The 22,786-nt window shown below is 41.4% G+C and overlaps 1 protein-coding gene across 5 annotated transcripts in view; it reads right to left on the bottom strand.

Moving 5' to 3' along the window:
- RBMS1 (RNA binding motif single stranded interacting protein 1) overlaps positions 1-22,786 on the bottom strand; it is a 142,260-nt gene that overhangs the window by 81,798 nt on the left and 37,676 nt on the right. For 2 of the 5 annotated variants that reach the window (XM_056496380.1, XM_056496381.1), the window contains exon 1: positions 8,190-8,492. The exons of the other annotated variants lie outside the window; for them this stretch is intronic. In XM_056496380.1, coding sequence (XP_056352355.1) covers positions 8,190-8,252 — 63 coding nt within the window. In that variant the 5' untranslated portion in view covers positions 8,253-8,492. Of the gene's footprint in view, positions 1-8,189; positions 8,493-22,786 lie in introns of those variants that run through there. 5 annotated transcript variants of the gene reach the window in all.

Below are 22,786 nucleotides of genomic sequence, written 5' to 3'. Positions count from 1 at the left end.
TGCTAACTAAATAAAAGCCACAAAAATACCCCTGTTTCAAAGGTTAGTAGCTAAGCAATCGTATTCAATACCTATCCCAAATGTTTTCTCCAAATTACACAAAAGTACTTTTAAATAAGCACAAATACTATCATAATGAGGATCATGCAAGCTAAATAGATTGGGTGGAATAATATTAAAGCAATTTAAATACCATTTGATTCTTCTGAATGTGAGTTTAACACCAACCCCATGATACACCAACTACTCAACTCGGGTTTCTCATTGGGCAAATTCAGAAGTCTCCTGGTTCTCTGTCTCAATAAGCACTTTTTGATGTCAGCAGTCTCACCCCATGCAGTGGCTCCACCAGCTATGTAAATATGCACTGGCATAAGCAAGAGTCTTAAAATTCAGACCCACAATTTTAGAACTCTTCTTGAACTCATCTGGAAGACAGACCACTAAACACTTCAAAGGATCTTGTCTGCTGGTGGTTGCTTTCACACCAGACAGAAATGCATGGAAGTGTTTGCCAGCTCTGCCAAAGCCCAGGTTTATCCAGTGTGGCTGCTGCTTTCCAGGCTCACAGGAGGCACGTCCCTGGCCAGGGCATGGCACACCAGCCATGTCCCTCCTGTCCCACAGCACAGCCACAGGGGGCCAAGGTAACACAGGCTTGTACTGTACGTTACTTCTACATACATACTTCAAAGAGTTTCATGTCGTAATAGGTTATTTAAAACCTTGGCTAAGCTATTAGCTAAGCTAAGCCAGAACACACATGCATGTGGCAATACAAAGTTCCAAATGGGTCACCGTGGCCGTGCTCAAAGGTGGGCACACAGGTGACACACACCTGCCAGTCAGCAGCAGCAGCTGGAGTGACAGGGTCTCCTCTATCCCATATCAGCCCACCAAAATATCTGCTGCACTACTGTTTAAAGCATTATTAGCAAATTGTACACATAGGCAGAAGAGACAGAAAAACACCACAAGACTTGAAATTCCTTCATCATTTCATACATGGGATCTCCTTTGCAACACACCAGCCATCTCTTTAGTGCTCAGCTGAAGAGCACTCCAAAGCCTGGGCAGGCAGCAGTGCACCTGGGGATGGCCCAAGAGACATCACTGCTTCCAAAGCAGGCAAGAACAACCTGCAGTCTGGTGAAAGAGGCATCACTGACTTACAAAATAAAAAGCAGCATCTACCCCTTACCCTTCAGGTGGGTTAAGTACAAATGAAATACAGAGAAATAGAGAGCTTTGTAAATCAGAGTCTTTTATCTTAACACAACCTGAGGTGACAGCGCTGGACAAGAACCAGTCTCCCTGAGAAGACTGGAGGTTATGTGCCACATGCCTGCACATAAGGTAAAGGAGACTTCCAGCTACTGGATCACTATTTTGTTGGAGGTTTTTTCATTTCTCTGTATTTTTATTTGTGGACTTGTTAACAAGGATCTGCATTTGATTTTACCCGGATGGCTGCAGTGGCACAAGCACAACCTGATACAGTTTCTGTGGGTCAAGTAAACCATAAAGCAGGACTGAGAATCACCTCACAGTAGTAAAGAATCTATGAACACTGCTTCAGATTTTCCAAGATAACTGGATAATCCTTCATCAAGTTGCAACAGCCTTCCTGAGAGCTGGTAAGACCACAGGCATGAAAAGTGGCCTGCAGTGAGAAACAATCCTGAGAAAAGCTCCCTTGTAATGCTCACCCAAACTCACACGTGAATCCTTTGATTTTAGTCCTCAAGCACAGTGAAAAAAGTGCCACACACATACCTGGAATATCTTAAAGGACTGAATTCTAATATTGTTATGCTGCAGCACCCAAATGACAGAATATATGAGCTGTCGTTAACCAAAGGTCTCATGTTTCCACTTTACTGAACAAAACACCATATGGTAGAGGAGATTCTGATATAAAAGGACAGAAAACAATAGAAGAAAAGAAATAAATCCCCTTCTCATCTAAGCAGAAAAAACCCCACACAATAAGGTGTGAAACTGCCATTGCCAATAAGAGACACAGTAAAGAAACAGAATCAATGGTGAAATTTAGTTGCAGTAAAGAAGCATTTCATTTCACAAGCAGGTAAGCATCAGGGTAGAATAAGCTTGATGCTCACCTTGCTCTGGTGCTTCTGCTGCTCTTCAAGAAAGGAAAATGAAGCCCAGATGAGGCTCCCCAGAACAATGTGTTGATTACTTCCACTGCAATCACACAAAACTCTACAATTCTATCAAATGAGTAAATTCTAAATACCCACTCTATTTGACACATCATGTTTCTAGAGAAGAATACTTTAAACAAATAAGACACACACCAGTAATTTCCTAAACAATTATAGCTTTTATGAGGACATATGAAAAAAAGTACTGCAAATCATATTATTATTTATTCATACATTTCTGTAGTTGTCAGCTATTATTTTGCAACAGACCCTAGAGCTGATATATCCATACATTACATCATAAATTTTTAAAAAAAGATATTTTTTAAATGTTGCAACTATATTTTTGTTTCGAAGAGCTTGTAAGACTTCAAAATTGCTTGCTAGATATTTTAAGCCCTTGCCTCTTACTGCACAGATTAAGACTTAAAATTGGTATAGAGTTTTACTATTACAAATCAATTCAGATGAACAGTAATATAAGTTACTAAATTTGAATTCCTAGAAATAAACTAACTCAAACTGCCACAAACCTAGGTAATCTTGAATTTGTTTAAAGCAATCTCTCACCAGCATTCAATTACTTCAACTGCACTTTAAAACTACTTTGTGAGTCAACACACAGCTGCAGCTACACCGCCTTAACTGCAGTCTCTTGAGGGAAACAGCTAAAGCTGTGCTAATCACAGTAACCAGCCCTTACAGCACATGATTTTTTTGTTTTGTGTGTGTTTCCTAAGTTGCTGGGTTAGGAGGCTTGTGCTTATCTAATCCATGGTTCCCCTCTTCGTTTCTCCTCTAATTCATCCCTTCCCTTTCCTGTTGCATCAGGAAGCTGCAAATACAGTGGCTTCTGCAGAGCTGTTTTAATTACCACAGTACACTGCAATTCTGAAACGCACGCAAAATAACTCACAATTACTTCAACAAGGCTTGAGAACTTTCAAATGTGCTTCTCTTGGCTTTCTAGAATACTTCTGACCAACACCTCTTCCAAGGCCAAAACATATCCATGTACCTCTCTACCAGGATTATGGATTTAAAGGCCTTCACGCTGTCCCCCAAATAAGATGTTTTAAAACCGTTGGCAATAGAAAGGGAGAAAAACATTCATAAGAAGTTGGAAACAGATACATGAGGGAAATCCACTAGAGGTTCCTAGTCTCCATTGACTTCTTTTGTTATACACCATCTCGTGCAACAAGCAAAGGTCAATTTCAACCACAAATTTAGAAGGGCGAAAAAATGCAGACCAAAACAGTTATAATGTCAAATGATCATTATTTTTATTTACTTGGTTGCAGCACTGTGCGGATGTTTTAGGAGCCATCTCAAGCTCTCAGGAAAGGATTTTCCACTCCCTTCCTTCCTTCCCCTCTCCTCCCTGCCAGCAGTTACAGTTTAAAGGATCTAACTCTTCTGAAATATGTTAACTCAAGCAATTTTTTTAACAGTTGGAAGTTTCAGGGGAAAAAAATGAACCCAAAACAAAACAGCAGATGTTCAAGACACAGACTTCTATCTTCCCTTCCATATGAAACTAAATGGCAAAGACACATACTTTAAACAATAACATTTCCAAGGAGACAAAAAAATATATTGTTCACTCTGTTAGAAATACTAAACAATAACTTCAAATTGCCAAATACAGATAAGACAATTATATCACTTTTCATAATCTGTAACATCATGCCTGAACAAGATAAGGCGTTTCCTTTTATTTCTTTCATTCACGTTTTGGTACAAGTATAGAAACCCACTGAGTAGTTTTGCTCTCTTGAGAATAAAGCAGAACTTCACAAAAAATCTTATAGATGCACTTAAAAAATTAAAGCAGCTGGTACTTAATGTTAAGAGTTCAGTTTTGTGAAACCCAGGTAATCCTTTAACATTGTATACAATGTAAAGGGAAACAGACTGCCACTTCAAGCCAGTGATACAAAATGACAATTCTTATAGTTCTAGGAGAAACAAAAAGAAACAAATCCCATTTATTTCTGTAACCACAGACACCAGCTCAATCTGAGGCACCTCAGCCTCCCCCTGCCACAGCACCATCCATACCCACCGGAGGTGTCATGTGAAATCCCTCTGGGCACAGACTGCTCCATGTTTTGAGTTATGACCATGCCCAGGTCTTGCAAGTTTAATGAGGTTTCTTCTCAAACACACAGACACCACACACAGCACCAATTGGGAAATTGTAAAGTAGGATTACAGGTGTAGCTTCTTGATAGGTTAAACCTATAGATAGAGTAAAAGGCTAATCTACACTTTTAGCCTGAGACTGGCAAAAGCTTTCTCCATTTAACTGTTGTTAGAAACCCATCTTAACCTTCAACTTTTAGAAAACCCAACCTGTGACACAACACATGATATTAACAGAGCTACATGAAAAGACTGATGAAAAGCTTTGTCTGTCCCTCCATACACAGCCCAAACTTCAAATCAGTGTTAAATTCCTCACGTGCAGCTACACCCAGTTAATCTCCCCGAAAGCAGCAAACTATGTAAATCTCCTTATGCTGGCAAGATAAACATTACACTCATCAAAATGTAACAAGAACCACTGTTACTGGGCCGAGCTGTTAAAAGGCACAGACACTGGGCTGAGCACCCAGGCTGCTGGTAGGACCCTGCACTCGCCTCCTTCCCAGGCCTCCAGAGCTGCTTCTGGCTTCCTCCTCGAGAAACCTGAGAGCAGAGGAACCTCCCTGCACAAAGCAATTTAAAATCCCTAATCAAATAGCTGGAGTAGCTCTGTAGATTCAAGGAGCAGATGGCAGGAGAAAGCCTAATTTTCCATTTACGATAATTTTACAGAGTGTAGAAATATTTACTTCAGAGGAGCGCCTCCCGATTTACATGAGAATGACAAAAGTGGGAGGAGGGACAGAGAATCATCTTGTTCTCAACAAACCAAAGGCTAAAAAAGCCTGGATTAAGCAGTATATTGTATGTCATTTCGTTTCCTTTTCATTATGGATGCACACACGTGCATTCTTTGCAATAACTCAAGTAATCTTGATAGAAAAAAATATTAGCTTAAAACTACCTTTTTCAGACAGGATGTATGGCTATGAGTGTTGTGATACGTTATTACTGCAGATACTGTGTGGCTTTCATTTTTAATGAAACTTATCTCTGCATTTCAAATTAATTCTCAGATGAGCTGTCACTCATTTAAGTAACGTCTCAATTTTAAGCCTAGTAAGAGTATTTTTAATATGCCTGTCTGCCCATAATGCAGGAAATCCTTTTGAGCAGAAACCACATTTTAGTATTCTTGCAAGTAGTCTAGAAGGGAAAAGACGATCAGGCCAAACAAATATGACCTGAAATTGAGAATGTTGATTCACTCCTACAACATGTGCCTGAGTTGCACAGTGTAGATACAACAGGTAACAAACATAATATTATTAGCACAGATTTGTTTATAAAACAAAACATAGTTATTTGGGAAAACAAAAAGAGAATATGGGGAAAGATCTGTACCTACTCTACCTATATGGCATTTTGTCAAAGCTTTAAATTAAGGCAGAAATCCACATTATATTACAATGCCTTAAAAATAAATCAAGTTAGTGTCATCTTGCCTTTTATCAGTTAATCATTAATTTTTTCAACTCAATCTGTTATAGACTCTTAAAAATGAAACAGGATAGTACTAAGCATGGAGTGTTCTTTTTTTATTCTGATATGTATTAAAATACCAACAGAGACACACAAGCTGCTCAAAGTATTTTAATTTCTTTTACAAATTACTTGAAATAGTTTCAGCTTCACATACTACACTCTGTTAGCATTGGAAATCCAGTTACTCCTTTTAGAGACATTGGTTGACAACTTTTCCTACACTGTGTCTCAGGCTAAAGCTCAACTACAATGTAATTGTCTGAATATGGGTTACACAGAGCATGCAGAAACATAATCTGAACTTTTCTTAATTATCAAGGGCTGAAAAACTAGGCTTGCAGTGCTCTTCAGCACTGTTTGACATCAGCTCACCCCTGCAGGTGAAGTCTGAGTGAAAGGGAGATCAGAAAGCCAATTGCTAATCGACATTATTCTACATGAATGAAGTTAATAGGAGTTTTCCATGGACTTAACTGGAGAAAAGCACAGAGCCCGGCTCCTTATGTAGGAAGTGTTTGAGCAGAGAATAGCTACACACTAACAAAAGAAACCTTTGGTACCCAGGGTCTTAAGCCCACATAATACCCCTGCATTCATTTCTTTCTCTGCCTATTGGGGAAAAAGGGTCTGTTTGTTTTTCTGATTCAGTCGGCCCTTTTAGCTCTTTGAATCTAAGGAGTGCACTGTGAAAAGAAGAGCATCTTATCAGCCTGCTCCAGACCAGCAGGCAAACTCACATCCGCACATAAAACACAGCCCTGCCAGCACGAGGCCTGGCCCCGCTGCCCTCGGCTGCTGCCAACACCCTGCCCCGCTCCCGACACACTGCACAGCCACACAAGGGGCCTTCCTTGATTAATGGCCCTCTCAGGGAGAGCAAGAAATACTATCTGATGCACTGGCTTCATTTATAAAGTATGCAGCAGCAGCAGACAAGATGATCAGCATGGGCGTATCCAGGACATTTATTAACAACAAACCAAAACCAGCGCACACAAAAAGCATGTTTTGTTATGTATGGACTTGAACACAAGATGCAAAGATAACTCCGTGCACTGCTGGGCAGCATCTCCAGAGCTCTGCTGAGATAACACAACAGTGATTCTTATCAAAAAGATATTTCTATAAAATAACAGGGAGGAGAAAGGAAATAGCAATTTTTACTTAAGCTTCAAGAAAATATGAGAGTCTAACTTTCACTGTCATGCAGGTTAGCCACACAGATGTCATGGGTAATCCCAACAATGCACCAAGAGTTCAAGATTTCCAAGCCTATGTCTTTATTATTTATATGAAGCCCTTCACTGTGTGCAGCAGTGATATCTGATTTCCTACATCTACCTTTAATGCATTCTGACCCCAAGCAAAATAGGATAAACTTCCCCAGTATTGCTGACTGAACCCGTCAAATTACTCATTTCAGCTACTAAGTGCAGCAGACACAGAAGGATTTTTTTTCTCACCTGGAAAGAAGCCTGCCATAGTATTTTTGGCATGCTTTGTCAAGCCGGTAGCTTGTCAGTGACCTCTACTCCATTTACCCTCTGGCACACACACAGAGCACTCTTTCCCATTAACTTAAAAAGTAAGTTTTTTCGTTTCTTTTTTAAATTTAATCGAAAAGTCATAGAAAAATAACACTAAGTTGTAAATAATGTAAGATTAATACCAACAGTGAGCCTTGTGTGCGTAAAAAGTGCAGCATAACACAAACGGTGTTGTAACGCAACTATTTCAAATATTTTATTTCCAACGACTAAACAAACAAACAAAGAAATACCTCTTTCAGTACAGCTCTATGGATGCGAGCGCTTCGAGCTTATCAGAGAGATCTCTCAGCCCATAAAATGTCACAGGGTCCCCCTGTGCCCCCCTGGGGCGCACCCGAAGGGCGGCGGAGCTTTTCTGGAGGGTTGTTTTAAAGAAAAAAATGCGCCCGGATCCCCTCGCTCATTTCACGCCGAGTGAAAAACATCCAGTCCCAAGTTTCGCTGTTGCGACACCGGGTCCTTTCTAACCTGTTGCCGAGCCCGGCGGGGCCGGCACCCGCCCCGCGCCGCCCCGCACGCCCCGCGAAGGTGACCCGGCGGCGGCCGCTCCGCCACCCGCCAAGGTCACGGCGCGGCTCTTAAAAACGGGTTAAAACAAAAAAAAAAAAACAAAAAAACAAAAAAACAAAAAAAAAAAAAAAAACAAAAAAAAAAAAAAAAAAAAGGAAAAAGAGAAGAGAGTTTCTTTTTTTCAAATCCCAGCTCTCGAGAAGTGAGCAAGGCTGCAAGCCGCAACTCACGGCAGTCGCCACCCCTCTCCCCTCTCCTCCCCCAGCTCCTCGGGGCCGCGGAGGGAACGCGGGGGTGCCGCAAACCCACACACGCCCTCCCTTACCTGCTTCCGATAGGGAGTCCGCCCGCCGCCCGCCGCGCTGCTGTTGCTGCTGGGGAAGATCATCGCCCCGCCGGATCCCCCGCTCCCCCTCGGGATGGGGAGCAACTTTGGCGGCCGCCGGGCTGCGGCGCGGCGGGGCTGCAGGGCGCTCTCCGCCTCCGTGCCTTCTCCGCCGGCTGCGGCTCCTCGAACGCTCCGCTCGGCCCCCGCCCTGCCCGGCCCCGCTCCGCGCCGACCCTACCCAGCGGCGGCCGCCCAGGCTGCCATCCACGGGCCCCCGCTGACCGCCGCCGGCTGCCCCAGCCCAGCCCGGCCCGGCCCGGCCCCACCCCACCTCCCGCCGGCCTCAACCACCGCCCAGCAGGGGGAGGAGCGGCCGGGGAAGCGCCGAGCGCGGCGGGGAGCGGCGCGGAGCGGGCGCGCAGCTCGCGCCCCGCCCCGTCCTGCGCGGGGAGGGGGGCGCGGAGCGGGGCGCGACGCCAGCGCGGGCGCGGAGCGGGGCGGCGGGCGCGGACCCCCCCGCGCCGCGCAATGGTTGCGCCCGAGAGGGGCGCGGGGGGGCGGCGGGCCCGCGTGCCGCGCATTCCGCCGCGGGGCGCGCCCGGCGGGGTCCCGACCCCCGAGCGGCGCGGGCGGCGCATCCCGCGGCGGGACTGCGCGCCCCCAGCACCCCCGGCCGCCCCGAGCCGCCAACACCGCGCCCTTTAACTCTCCCAAGTTTTTCTTGACTAGGGATGGGGATGGGGGAAGAACATCCGGTCACACACAGCCCCCTCCAGTGCCTCAAGGCAGCATTTGGGAAGCCAGGGGAAATTCTTAGTTTCTTCACGAAATTTAGGCCTAAGAAACGCTACAGTTTTTAGGCTGTAAGACTGGGACATACGGAGTCAAGGAGTTTCCAACTTCACTCCTGGTAGTCTGCACTGTTTACATTACTATATTTACATTACCCACTGATGTTGACAATCTAGTTTCTAAGAAAGTCCAGAGCTTCAGCTCTGCCAGGCCACTGACTGATCAGTGACACTGTAAAAGAACTTCTGTCACGGACATGCATCATCAAGCACCTTTTGGTTTCTCTTCCTCTTTCTGACAATACAGATCACACACACCCCAACATGGCCATGGCAAACAGCTGGAAGGAAACAGAAAATTGCCAGGTAGTTCATTACTGAAAAGCCAAATAACATCTGGCAATGCTAGTATTTACAAAAACATATAAACTTCAATTACCAACTTCCCTAGAAATAATCTAAGTATTTTGGTATCCTAATACATTGCTCCTACAGATCAGAGCCCATCTGAATACAGTGAATGAGAGGAAAGCATCAACACTTGGCAGAACTACATTCTGCATAACTTTCCTTTTTTCCCCCTCTTTCAAGTCCTAAAATGGATCTCATTCTCTTTGGCCTTGATTTGATAACACAGTTTTAAGGTCTGCCAGCACTGGAAGAAAAGCACTGCAGCCACATGATGATCACTGGTGCTAGAAAATAATTGATGGATTAAGTTTGTACTGGCAGACTTTATGTCAGGTCAGGTACCATCTATCTGCACTACCCTAACTTCATGTTGGATCATGGAACATTTGTATTCCCACTGTTGGCATAAAGCTAGCACAGAGGCTTAATGCTAGGATAAATTCAGATTCTCTGGTCTGGTTAAGGCCTCATGCCTGCTTCACAACAATATAAGTTGTCATCAGTGCTGAAAAAGCAACAGTTCAGCAACTGATTCTGAGTGAAACCTTTTTTATTTTCTTCCAGATCATTTCCTTTGTTGGGTTCAGCATGTGGCTGTGCTGCTGCTTGTGCCAGTGTAATGGAGGAGGTAGCAGTGAGCAAAAATAGGCAGGGGCAAGAGGGTGGATATGAGTGCTTGTTTTGGCAGCAATATCGGATTATATTGGCTTAATATGTTCATGTACCTGTGGCTTAATTTGACAGAAATATAGCTGTGTGCTCATGCCTCCCTGAGATGTACCACACACAGCAGTCGAGCTGTGCTCCGATCTTACTGATTTCAGCCCCTTGGTCACAGATGTCACAATCAGACTCAGTGCAGAAGAACTGTCTTAAAGCAGTACAAACTGGAACAGTGGCAGGCTACTTCTGCTCACATCTCTATTCCCAATTGAAAAACAAGAAAAATATTTTCTGGATAGTGTTGCAGTCACCCCAAAGGGGTGACAAAGCTCACATCTGCTCCACCTACGGGAGGGCTTTGTTAGCTGGAGATGTGTATAGTGACCACACCTTCCCCTCGCAGGGAAAAGCTTTTCAAAAGCCATCAATCATCCCTTGCTTCCTTCCCTCTCCTCTTCCTGCCCCATCCCCCAGGGAAGAGGCTGGAGGGATGTAAACACTGTATGCTCGATTGGATCTCAGACACTGTCACACCAGGGAAGGCTCTCAAGAATATTCCAAAGCAGTATCTGAAACGCTGCTGTCTTGCCCTCTCTGCTGTCACATGTCCCAAGGCTTCCTGTGATTTGGACACGATTTCCCTCTCTTAGATTCAGTATGTGGCACATTCCTCTCAGTTACCAGTACTCTCTTTCCTAACGTATTAAGAAAACACATAACAACAAATACAATCCTGTAAACATCTACTACATCACAATCTAACAGTATATGATTATTTATTTTTCTTAAGGAAAAACTCATTACAGAATTTTCTGGGAAGAAAACTTAATGTAATTTCCTAAGTGCTAATCTGCCTATCAACATTATCTGTTCTTTTAAAAAGGCTTGAGTAATCTGTCTCCATTTTGTCTCAAACAGGGAAATAGCTGCCTTCCAATAGATTTGACAACGTTATCAAGAATACAGAGCCAGCCTCCTCATAGCAGTGTGTCTGGAGAGAATGGGACAGCAGGGCTAAACTGAAGTAACAGAGTTTCTGACTGCATATCAGGACAGCCAGACATTGCTCTGAGAGGCTGTGCACTCTCCATTCTTGAGCATTTTCAAGACCAGAATGCATACAGCCCACAGCAATCTGACCTGAGCTTTTTGCTGATGCTGCTTTGGGCTGGAGGTTGGACTACAGATCCCCTGAGGTCCCTTCCAATCTGAAGCTATGCTCATATGAAAAAGCTGCTTTGTTCTTACTTCAGAACATAGGCAAAACCATTTATTGTAAAACTCTGTATCTGAGATTATGTTGATAAAGCTCAAGAAAAGTGCCTGGACTTTTCAGCACTTGTATATCAGTTCAGATACTGACAACAGTTTTCCTACGTATTTTCTGAGTTGCAGGAAGCATGCCTTGTTTGCAAAGAACAGTCTTAGTCTTACTGACTTAGTAATGCCAAAACTGAGATGCCTAATCTCTAAAATGTATGCATATATGATCATAAAAATCACATTTTCAAGGACATTGTTATTAACTGCACACAACAGGTGTGAATGGACTTGCAGGTAGCCAGGCATACTGCTGCTTACAGTTATAAATGAGCAATTCCTTTTGATCCTGAGAGAAAAAGGTGACCACAGGGTCTAAGAGTGCCTCTATAAATCATTCAGAGCTTCTTTAAATTACCCAGAGTTGCTAATTCAGGAAAAAAAAGAAAACTTATGAGAAGCTCTAGTGCATTTTGGAAATACAGCGTAGCAATTTACATTGCTTGTAGGTTTGCAGGGAGATGGTGTAAATACAGAAAGAAAGACTTGTCTGGAAACCTGGAGACAAGTGAAAGTACTCAAGAATCTTTCCAGTAATGCTTATCAATCTTAAAAAATAGTAGACAGGCAAAACTACACCATTATTTTAAAAACAGTTCTACGCATTTAAGCTGCTACTTTACCATTTCTGGTCTAAATCAAATTAATGGTTTCCCTTACTTATCTCAAAATTCAACCAAAGTAGCTATTTCCCCTCAGGGTGTTCAGTGCCTCTGTAGGACAGATGGTCTCTCAGCCCTGGATCTGCTTTAAATGGGAAACTTACAGTCTATTGCAAACCCCTGTGAGTCCAGACTGGATCTCCTGAATTTCCTTACTGCTCTGCTCTCCTGACCACTTCAGGGCCTTCTGAGGACCCACTAGGGGAAAAGTGACTGTGGGGACCTCGTTTCCCCACCTTGAGGGTATTGAGGAGACTGCCACCACAATGGTCAGTTCCCTGAGCATCCAGCCTCTCATCACACCCAGTCATATGGAGAAAGATAAAAACTACAGTAGGCAGGAAGCTGAGCCACAACAATGCAAAAATACTTTTAAATACCCTATGCAAGCCAAGGAAACAGAATGCAGGGCTGAACTTAGAGAGATATTAAGCATTTCCTGTAAAGTGTTAATAAGGGAATACGTGAAGCTGAGTAACATACAGAAGCAGATTTTTAATTTTTGGCTTAAATTCATCTATTAACTGAAAACATGAAAGGAATTTCTAACAGCCAAAGAAACAGAGTAAACTTCATTACATGGGAAGCTCCTTCGGAGATAAGCTATCTCATCATTAATTGTTTTTATTTAAGTATTCTCAGTATGCTGGCAATGAAAGAAATCTGTAGCTAAGTAAGGATGAAGAGAGGTCAGTAAAAATGGGATACAGTAATGCTGTGAACATGCCAAACACTTAATACATAAAACATTCTGCAAATTTTCTTTTTTATTAGAATATTAAAAAAACAAATTTATTATGAAACAATGACTTCTGCAGAAGTATATGATCTGCTAAGAGTGAGGTATTGCATACACAATGAGAAGCTGTTGTTTAAGAATGCAGTCTTCAAAATAATCACACGAATATATTCAACAATAAGAAAAAAAAATCTTCATGATGATCTGAAAAGGGAAAACAAATAATCTTTTCCAGGTGTATCATTTCAAATACTGGTACTAAAGCACCAAATTACTTATACTCTACACTAGAATATGAAAAAAATGCCATATTATCACTCATTATAAAATATGTGTGCACAATCACTGTAATAGATTTTTTTATCTGAAGGCATCAGCTCATTCTCTCTGGGAGTCCTCCAACCTGCCTCTGATTTTCCCATCACCTGTACTGCAGAGGTTTTTCCTTTAAATCCAACAGCTCACTGTGAAAAAAGAGCAGCCCCCTGCTCCCTGCAGTGCTCACAGAATGCATCTGCTGTGGCCACTGGGGTTGCACCACGCTTTGACTCCTGTTCATTTTAGCTTGCTGTTCATTCCTTCCATGCTTCCTTAAATGTTCTTGGAAAGATGCTTAATATAAATTGCACAATTATACATAATTGTTGCCATTCCTTCACTGATGACTGGTATTAAGAATATGAACATAGTGAGCAACACAATCTCCTGTTAATGCCCATGCCAGAATTTTATATTATGGAAAGCACTATTTATTATTTGAAAGACACGACAAGATACTTCTTTATAAAATCATTTCCACTGTCAAACAAATCCCCTTCCTAAATATACCCTGCATATTCTGGGAAGCACAAGTATGAAACATAATTACTGTAAAGGATTACTATGTAAGAGAAATTTAAGGACACTGCTCATAATCAGTAATCAAAACACAAGACAAAACCCTCATTTGTAGAATGAACTGAAATGACTCTTATAGATCTCATTTCTGCCATTAGCCCGCCAATGTTGCCAGACACTTGTTTGAAACTACAAAGCAAAGTGTGTACACAGTTGCCAAATATATTGTAGAATAAAATAATAAAGTCTGTCCAAAATGATGAAGCATATTCCTTTTTCTGCTTTGTTACTTACTATGTAGAAAGTTCATCAACATTATATTGAATAATATTTATTTTTTTTAACAAAGACTACTAAGAATAGCTTTCTCTTTTGATGTGCTTTTTTGACTGTGTATTTTTACATTTTGTGCAGAATAAATTTATGGAACAATAGAAGAAGAAATCAAAAATATTTGCTAAGTATTTTCTAGGAAACAATGATTCCATGCAGCTTTTTGATTTTTTTATATTTACATATTTACATTTTAATAGAGATATTAATAAAAGATGAAGCAAAATCTGGAAATAGAAACATTTTTTCTAAAACTTCTCTTAGTGGGGTTCTAAACCAGGTTTTTTAACTAGAAAAAAGGCTCTTTCTAGCCACAATATGGTGTGCTGGGTTTTCTTGGATGACATTATTCACCATATTGACCAGTTTTGAATGGTTACTATTTCATGAGAATTTTAGAAATAAGGAAGAAAAGAAATTAAAAGACTCCTACAATTAAAACAGGTTTAAAGATTGAGAAAGGTTAATGACAATGAAAAGATAAATCACTGCACAATGGTTAGAGTGGAAGGTGTGACCACAAATCAGCCAGACATAAATTTTATTCCTTTGTCTGTTGGTTTTTTTTTTGTATCTTAGGCCAAGAAATAGTTTCAGATTTGTGCTGCTATAGGAAAAAAAAAAATCAGCCTCTTGCCTGATCTTTACACATCTATAAATAGGGACATGCATTTTGAAGCCTTGGAACAGGCAATATTTGCATTGTTAGCAGATATGGTACTAATGCAATGAGGAGCAGGCAGGAATCATAACACACATGGAAAAAAAAGGAAGAAGACAAAGTCATGTACAATATAATACATCAAAAAGATGGAGTTGTCATCACCAGTGCAAAATCAGGCTTGTACACTCAAGCATGGGCTTGAAGAATACCTGAGGAAAAGCCAGAGCAGGTCCTGCTCTGCAAAGCTCTGCTGCAGGCAGCAGGCTCACCGGCAGCAGTGACAAGTCACACTGGGGACTGTGTACAGTAGGTGCACACAAGTGGGTACCTTGGAACAAAACCACCAAACACCACTCCTTCCAAAGCTGCTGTCCTAAGATGACTCTTCCTGCTTTTTTTTTTTTGCTTTCCCTGAAACGAAGTCCTGTCGTGTTTGTTCGACAAATACTAGTAGTCAAGTGAAGAACTGACAGCTCTACCCACTGACAAGCACTGTGCAAATTTTTCCTGTCCTCACACACTTCCCTGTCAATTAACCTCATTTCTGACCTGCAAATGTCTTTACAGTGCTTCAACTCTCCCGAGTACACCATCAACACTGTACCAGCTCTCTGGGGTCCATTTACATCATCTCGGCTGGAGTGTGAGAAACTAATTTACATATAGATTTCGAAGGTGCATATAAATTTTATCTGTTTCAAAATTACAGCCTTTACCCTCCATGTTTGTTTTATAATCACCTGTAAAGAGAAAGATGTTTGTTTATAATGCACAATCTGATTTTAATGACCTAATTTAGAGTACAAAGTGAAGAAACAAAGTCGTGTCAGAAGTTAAACAAGAGTTCAATAATGAGCCTAAATCTTATCTCATTTTCAATATCTTTAAAATAAGAATATCCACATAAACCTTGATAGAACAGTTCCTGAAGTACCTGGAATAGCTTACATTTCTGAGAGGCATTATGTGTTTCAGTCTGCCAAAGAAGTTGTAAATTGTATTTTTTCCTCTAAAAGTACATGCTCTACCCCTCTGAGTTTTGAAACTATGTACTTGCCACATCTGCAGCACCTCCACAACATCAATATAGCACAGAACAAAATGATCAACAGATATATCTTCTGGACAAGAAAATTCTTCCTCCCATGTAAATTCAGTGCTCATAAAGGTCACCTGGCTCATGGTCTAGTCAGTGAAAGACCTCCACCATCAAGGCATTGGCATTGGAAGTTCCCCATGCCCCAGTAACCTGCAGAGCCCATCCACAGAGGTGAAAGAAGGATGCAGCTCCTGCTGATGCCACCCTAACCCTAAGGGCTATAGGATCCTCAAGGTTAGGGTGCTGCTGATGCACCAAAGACAGGTGAAAAGCAGCAGCTGAACATCAAAGGCATCTTCTGACACACTGTCTATCCATCAGCTGCAATAAGGGGGGTTCTGCCACTTCTACTCTGAGCTAAACTAGCAACTAACTGCATTGCTACCCCAAGTCTGTGTCTCCACTGTCAGCATTTGAGTTTCCGTAATTTAAATTCAGATATGATCTGAATATTTATGTTCAGTAATCAGTAAATTAATCAAGATGGCTGGGACAATTTATTTCAGGGAGTAACTCATAGACTTATTTACTAATGCTCCATACTAAGTGTCATGGGCTGGCAGCAGCACAAATCATGGTGGGAAAATATTTTATTGCATCATAATTAAGTTTTACATTTATTTAGGTAAATAGATTCTTAGAGTTGTTTTCAACACATTCTCTTGAGGTGGATTCAAAGTATTTATCAGATACTGCACACCCATATTTCAAAGGTCTGTTTGTGAATATCTATCCACATAAATCAAAGATAAAACCTGAAATGAAATCCTGGTCTGATCAATAGATTTACCAGCAAGTCCCAGATTTCACCCAGAATGAAAGCACTTACACTGTGCTTTTGAGATTTACTGAGCTTATTCCTCAATATATTTAATGCTCAGGGACGCTGAAAGGGAAGAAAGCTTCTATTCCTTTCCCCCCTCCTGCTCTGAGCTTCATGGTTATGAGCCCTTTGCTTAATCCACTGTTCCTTTTGCTTACTGATTCAAGTCACTAACCCAGCAGCTTTTCTTTCTGCCATGGCAGGGAGTTAAGTTGGGTCACTGAGGTGTCTAACAAGACCATCACAAGTGGCAGGAGCACACAGCTGGGGGAAGGCAAGGTGAGAAAGTGTGTGTCCCTCCTGGTGGTGTGGCTTCGCTCAGTCTAGGCCTACCTCATGGAATTTTACTTGAAACATTTTCACTGATAAGCATTTTTTAACAATACATTTCCAGCCATATTCCAGAGAAGTGAAGTTATTGCAACAACCAGACCCCAGACGTGCTATGCAGATGCGCTGCAAGAGAGGAGGGTGAGCGAGTTCAGATAACACAAGAATTAGGCTGAACTTTCGCCCCTAGTTCCAGTGCTCTTTGAAGCTCTCCACTGCCTTGGCAACTCCTCCCCCTGTCTTCCACTACTGCAGCTCCTGTCAGAGGCTCTGCATAGTCAGGATTTTCTCCATTCTGGGATGTTAAAAAAGAATTTTGCACTAAGCTCCCCAGGGGCCAGATCTTCACAATGTTTCTGTGCTTGCAAGTACAGCTTGCTACACTCATTTCTCAGAAGAGCAAAACTCCCAGCTGTGTTTGCTGAATGGGGCTCTAAGACAAAAATTATTTCAGCAAATGGAACGAGAACTTTCCATGAGTACTTACTAGGAGAAAATAGATGATCCTTCTTCCAGCAGGACTTGAATTTGGATAATTTTCTCAATTAAACATATTTTAACATGAATCTATGAATATATGCCCATGCATACACATCAGGCTTTTGCTACTTATCCATCAAAACCACAAGTAAACAACTGCCAACTTCAGAACCTGGTCCACTTGTCCCCTAATATAATCCTTAAGTATATAATGAAGACAATTGGGCACTATCATAATATTGCTTTTGACCCTAAGACACAATTCACCATCCACTATTCTAAAGATCAATGAAAAGTTCTCAAGCAAATATTTGTTTACAGATGGAGCTTTGCTGTATTTTTCAAATTTAGATAAATTTAGATATAGTATTCAATCCAATTAGCTGAACTCCAGTCCAAAATACCATCTGACTATATTTGGGGAAGTACACAAAAATGTGTTTGGACAAACAGACTGCTTTTGGTGACCCACAGATACCACTGCTCCAGAGCACTGACTTAGGTACTTGAGAAACAAGGAAAGGGTAATGAGTTGGAAAGGCAAACATGCCTTCTTCTTATACCTTTATTGTAATCAGTTACTCTACAGCAGACAGTCTCATTACTATAAATTGCAACTAGAGGCACTTTTGCCTTGCAAAGGAATTCATAAAAACATGTCAGATCATGTCAGCTGAGATGTTATATAAATCACATTCTGCACTAAGTGAAAAAATACATTCTGCATCCAAGGAATTTTAGATTGTTTTCTGAGTAGAGCCCACTGTTTCACAACTCAAGAAGAATTTTCATCAGAATTACAGACATCACTTAAAAGACATGAAAGTTGAAAATCTAAATATGACTAAATGCTTCCATTTTAATCCCCTTCTTCATTATATTTCCACTAAAGTTGCTACTTCATTCCACAGAAGGGTTGTTCCCAACAGTGCCTCACACTGTATAAGCACACCATTAACTTCTGTGCTTGCATGTGCTGTATGCAGTGACATTACCCAGAGAAAAAGGAGTGTTCTGAAATCAACTACAAATGTAATGACAGGAGGTATGAGTAAAGAAAAATCCTTATGTTGTAATACTAAATTCAACTGCTTCTGCCACCAGTAACCAACTCCTAACTTTTTCTGACACCACGAGATCTTTGACTTTCTTAAATCTGATTCAGTATATGGTAACTTGAGATAGAATAAACCTTTCTTTCCTAGCAACGACATACAATATGACAGTTCATGGGTGTAAATCATGTAGGCACATGATTTTGCAGGAACTAAGCCAGAGTGAGAAAAAGGCAAGAGAGCTGCATTAATCCCTTGGTGACTATATTCAGTGGGCTATGCATTAGTTTCACGAGCAGATTTGACCAAATTTTTCTTTCTTAATTCTCACAGAATGGAAAAGAAAAATAGGAGAAGTTGAGTCTTTGAGATAAAAATTACTTAAACTGTAAAATAAAGCCCAGTTTGCATCTTCATTAAAAGAAAAATTAAACAATAATATTACATATTTTGTATCAAAATACGTAAGATCTGGCCACAAATCACCCTAAGCAGCATCACAAATAACAACTCCTGTTGGGCTTCCTTGCTGTAGTTTTTACTAATGTCATCATAGGATACAGAAAAAAATCTGTTTATTTCCACTAAAAAAATCAGGTTAAGTCTTTGAAATGTCACCACTGTAGACGACCTTTCATTTTTTAACAAAACAAAAGGCAGTCTTAAATTAACTAAAAGGTTAATTCTAGAAAGTATTACCATAACATTTCCATTTAAAATAGTACATCCTCTTATAATCTATATTTCAGGTTCCTCAACTATAGTTGGTTTAAATACTTAAAATTATCTAATTACTGATTTTCTATTACGTTCAGCTGCTAAAATTCGAGTTGAATCAAACCTGTGCTAGAACTCCTTTATTAAAATGTTAAACCAGCCAGGTTTAGGCATCGTGACTCTCATTAACCACCAGCTTCTGGACTGGCACTGTTGATTGCCTGCTAGGCAGCTCACCCTACAATGGAAATTATTTTATGGTATCTACCTACAGATCTCAGTTTGTGATGGACTCCTCCTCCTTCTTGCTTCTTTCATGAACTGTAAACTAGAAAGTAAACATATGGGGGGGGTTGGACGGGAAACCCTGCCTCTTCAAGCTGAGAAACTCCAGGCTGCAGAAGACAGATAGTGCTTAATACTATTTACTGTACCACTGCAATTATTTGGTAGCTGATCAAACCAATAAACACACCAATTGGCAGAATGAGAACTTGAGACTACTTGAATAGATGTGATCCTTTTCTTCACTGAGACTCTATTTGTAGCAGACCTGATTTAGGAGATGTCTCTCCCTGCCATAGCATTCCCTCTCCACATCCATGCCAGCCACTTATTCCGCCCTTCAGAGCAGACATTGCCACACTCCTCTGTGGGACTGAATCAAATGCTTTATGTGGGTGTGCTATGAAGTGGAAAAGAAAACTGATGCAGCTTAAATCTGTAGACATTCATATACGTGTTTTCCTAATGTTCTAATGTAGAGAGTAACTGTAACACATAACAGGATTGGCTAGACCTGGGAAAAGAGGCAGAACTTTTAAATCCCACCCAACTGCTGAGGAACAGCAACATCAAGATGCAGTCTGACTGCAGAGCCCTGACCAGCCTCAAAACTGAAAGCAAACAGTTACTTGGGGGTTTACGTAGCTGCACATAAAATGTTCTCATTTTGAGAGACATTTGCTAACACAGAACGTCCTTAGTTTTGTCTTCAAATTGCAAAGAAGCTTGCAAAGCAAGTTTAAAACCATGCTTCAGTGAAAGACACTGTGGTATACTATGTGTTTGGAAACAAACTAATAAACCTCCACAAAGAGAAGGCAAATGGTGTAATCTATTAATCTGAATATCAGTGGTTTAAAAAACAATGTGGAGTTATTGCACACTTAACAAAAAGGTTAGGTTCACAAATTTCCTCACGTGCAGGGCAAATCTTTCTTCAACAGCTGAAATCATGGTTACAGTAACTTCCTATTCAGTCATTTCCTTAATTAAACCATTGAACTTTAATGTGAAATGCAGCCATTACAAAACCAGAAAGGAATCTGAACAATAACAATCCAGTCAAATGGGCAGTGCAATAAGCAATGCCAGTAAGCAATGTCAAGAACACTGGCTGGTATATTTTGGTTGGAATCAATGATGCTGTGATTCCCTGAGATATTAAATGAAGTTCAAGTAAACTCTGTGCTGCATGAGCTGCACGATATGACGCAGTGAAAACTTGGCACAAATGGGCTCTCCTTGGTAAAGGTTACTTAAAAAACAAACTGACGTCTTTTTCCCAAGTTTTTGAAAGGTGGCAACTTTAGTCCAGCAATAGCTGTGCCTCACCATCGTCTCAAACATCTGTCCTGCTCTGAAACTGAAGATTATCCAAGTGGACTCATTTTTTATTCCCTTTTTGCCTCCCTTCCACTCCAACCTCACAGTCCCCAGTGGTGCCCAAAAGGTCAGTGTTCTCATTTTAAGCAGGCTCTTTCCTGTGGACAGCCACTACATGGCTGCCTTTGCCTCCCACAATTGGTCCAAATGCCCAGACAGCCAAAAGCCAACACCTGGCGGGATGCTGGTCACCACTGCTCTACCCAGAGCAGTGCCTGCTGCATCAGCACCACTGAGTCTGCTCCTGAGCAGTGCCAGAAACCCTGCCTGGCTGCAGTGCTGTGACACTGCCAGCATGCAGCCAACGGGACACCAGTGCAGGAAGCTGCAAGGACTCCCAGGCAGGCTCCAGGTACCTCTCTGCCTCCACTACTGTAAGCCTGCACTGTGCACTCTGCCTCAGCAGCAATGCAGCTCGTGTGTGCTCCTACCTGACCTGGGCCACATCTGCATAGCCAAACAGTCCCACCAGGCACAGATCTGGTCACAGTGTTAGGTTTTGATAGTATTCGATACTCTTAGCTCTTTCCTGCTGCCCAGACAGTAATAACTTCGTGGGTCTCCAGTTACACAGACAGCTCACACTCTGGGTAGGTGTGAAGGGTCACAGGGAGGGGCATGATCTGTTTTCCAGGATGGTTTAGGTGTTGGGGCATAGAGCCTTCCTGAAGACACAAGGCCTGGAGCCAATCTAAACAGACAGCAACCTTAGTTTTTGAGGCATCAATAGGTCATTGAAAAGTAAGAACAAAAATAGAGTTTACAGAACAAATGCTATCAAAATTCTGGTGCCTACTCTCTAGAATATAGATACTCTTAGAGAAAACCTTACATTTGATCAGAATAGTTTTGACTGGTATAATCAAAGATTTTGCAAAATAATTGCAAATATATATACACTGCCTTTTTTTTTTTCCTTACATGTTTTGCACTCCTTAGCTCAAAAGTGAAAGGCATGTTAGATGTGTGAAACTGACCGACCCTGTGGACTACCATACTTGGGTTACCTTAAAACATCGAATTGGGCTAAAGAAACAATGTTTAATTCTTAAGTGTAAACCTTGTTGCAGAGACGATGCTCAGTAAAATAGGCACACTAAAACTTGTAATTATTACAAGTATCACCATACCTCCAAGAATACTTAGTTAAAAAACCAAACAGACAAAACCTCAGTTGAGGGATTACTTTTAAGACACTGATCTGTTTAGGCTGTGGAATAAGACACAATGGTGTTCTCTATCAGGACTCTTCTAGATGTTTCTCCTAGCTAATTTTGTTCTTAATTGGGAAAAAAAAATCCATAAAGATAAAAATAAAAGAATGCCTTAATTATGCATTTTAAAGAGCATGTTGTCTGCAGTCTGATCCAGCTCGCAGACAGCAGGATTTTTTTCTCCATGTAATGGAATGATGGGTATCATGTTGCTAACTTCAATGCTGCAATCTGATTTGCACAGGCCAGCCCAAGTGGAGAGCTACTGAAATCAGCTGGATTCTTTGAGGGTACAAGATAAGAGTGTACAGATAACGCTGAAGACTGAGGGCCTAGAGCCTGCTGATTTCCCTGACTGGCTGCACTAACATTCCAACAGAGCCCCCGTGGCTCTGCCGGCAGAGCTCGGCACGGGAGCAGGCAGCGCCTTCACCTTACACTGGAAATGCCCTGCGGCAGAGTGCTCTGGATAAACACAAATCTTGTTTTCACAGGTGTCAATCCAAAGGGACTTTTTGGTCCAGTTCACAAAACCCAGTGGGGAATGAATCCTGGATTTCTCTGTTGCTAGGTGCTCATAAAACACCGCAAGTCTCGATGAGCTAGTAATTAAGTAATAATAGCCATCATAAAACTGCAAAATTCCTCTATACTAGATAAGACCATAATCCTGCTGGGTGATATAAAGCTAACCAATTCCATTTTCCTTGAAATAAAACATAAATGTGATGATGTTTTCTGACATGCTATTCTTAGTACTGCTTTTACTTTAAAAAGACTGTTAAGAG

This window comes from Oenanthe melanoleuca, chromosome 7, assembly GCF_029582105.1.
Source record: "Oenanthe melanoleuca isolate GR-GAL-2019-014 chromosome 7, OMel1.0, whole genome shotgun sequence".
NCBI lineage: Eukaryota > Metazoa > Chordata > Aves > Passeriformes > Muscicapidae > Oenanthe > Oenanthe melanoleuca.
This window is presented reverse-complemented; position numbering and strand designations above follow the sequence as displayed.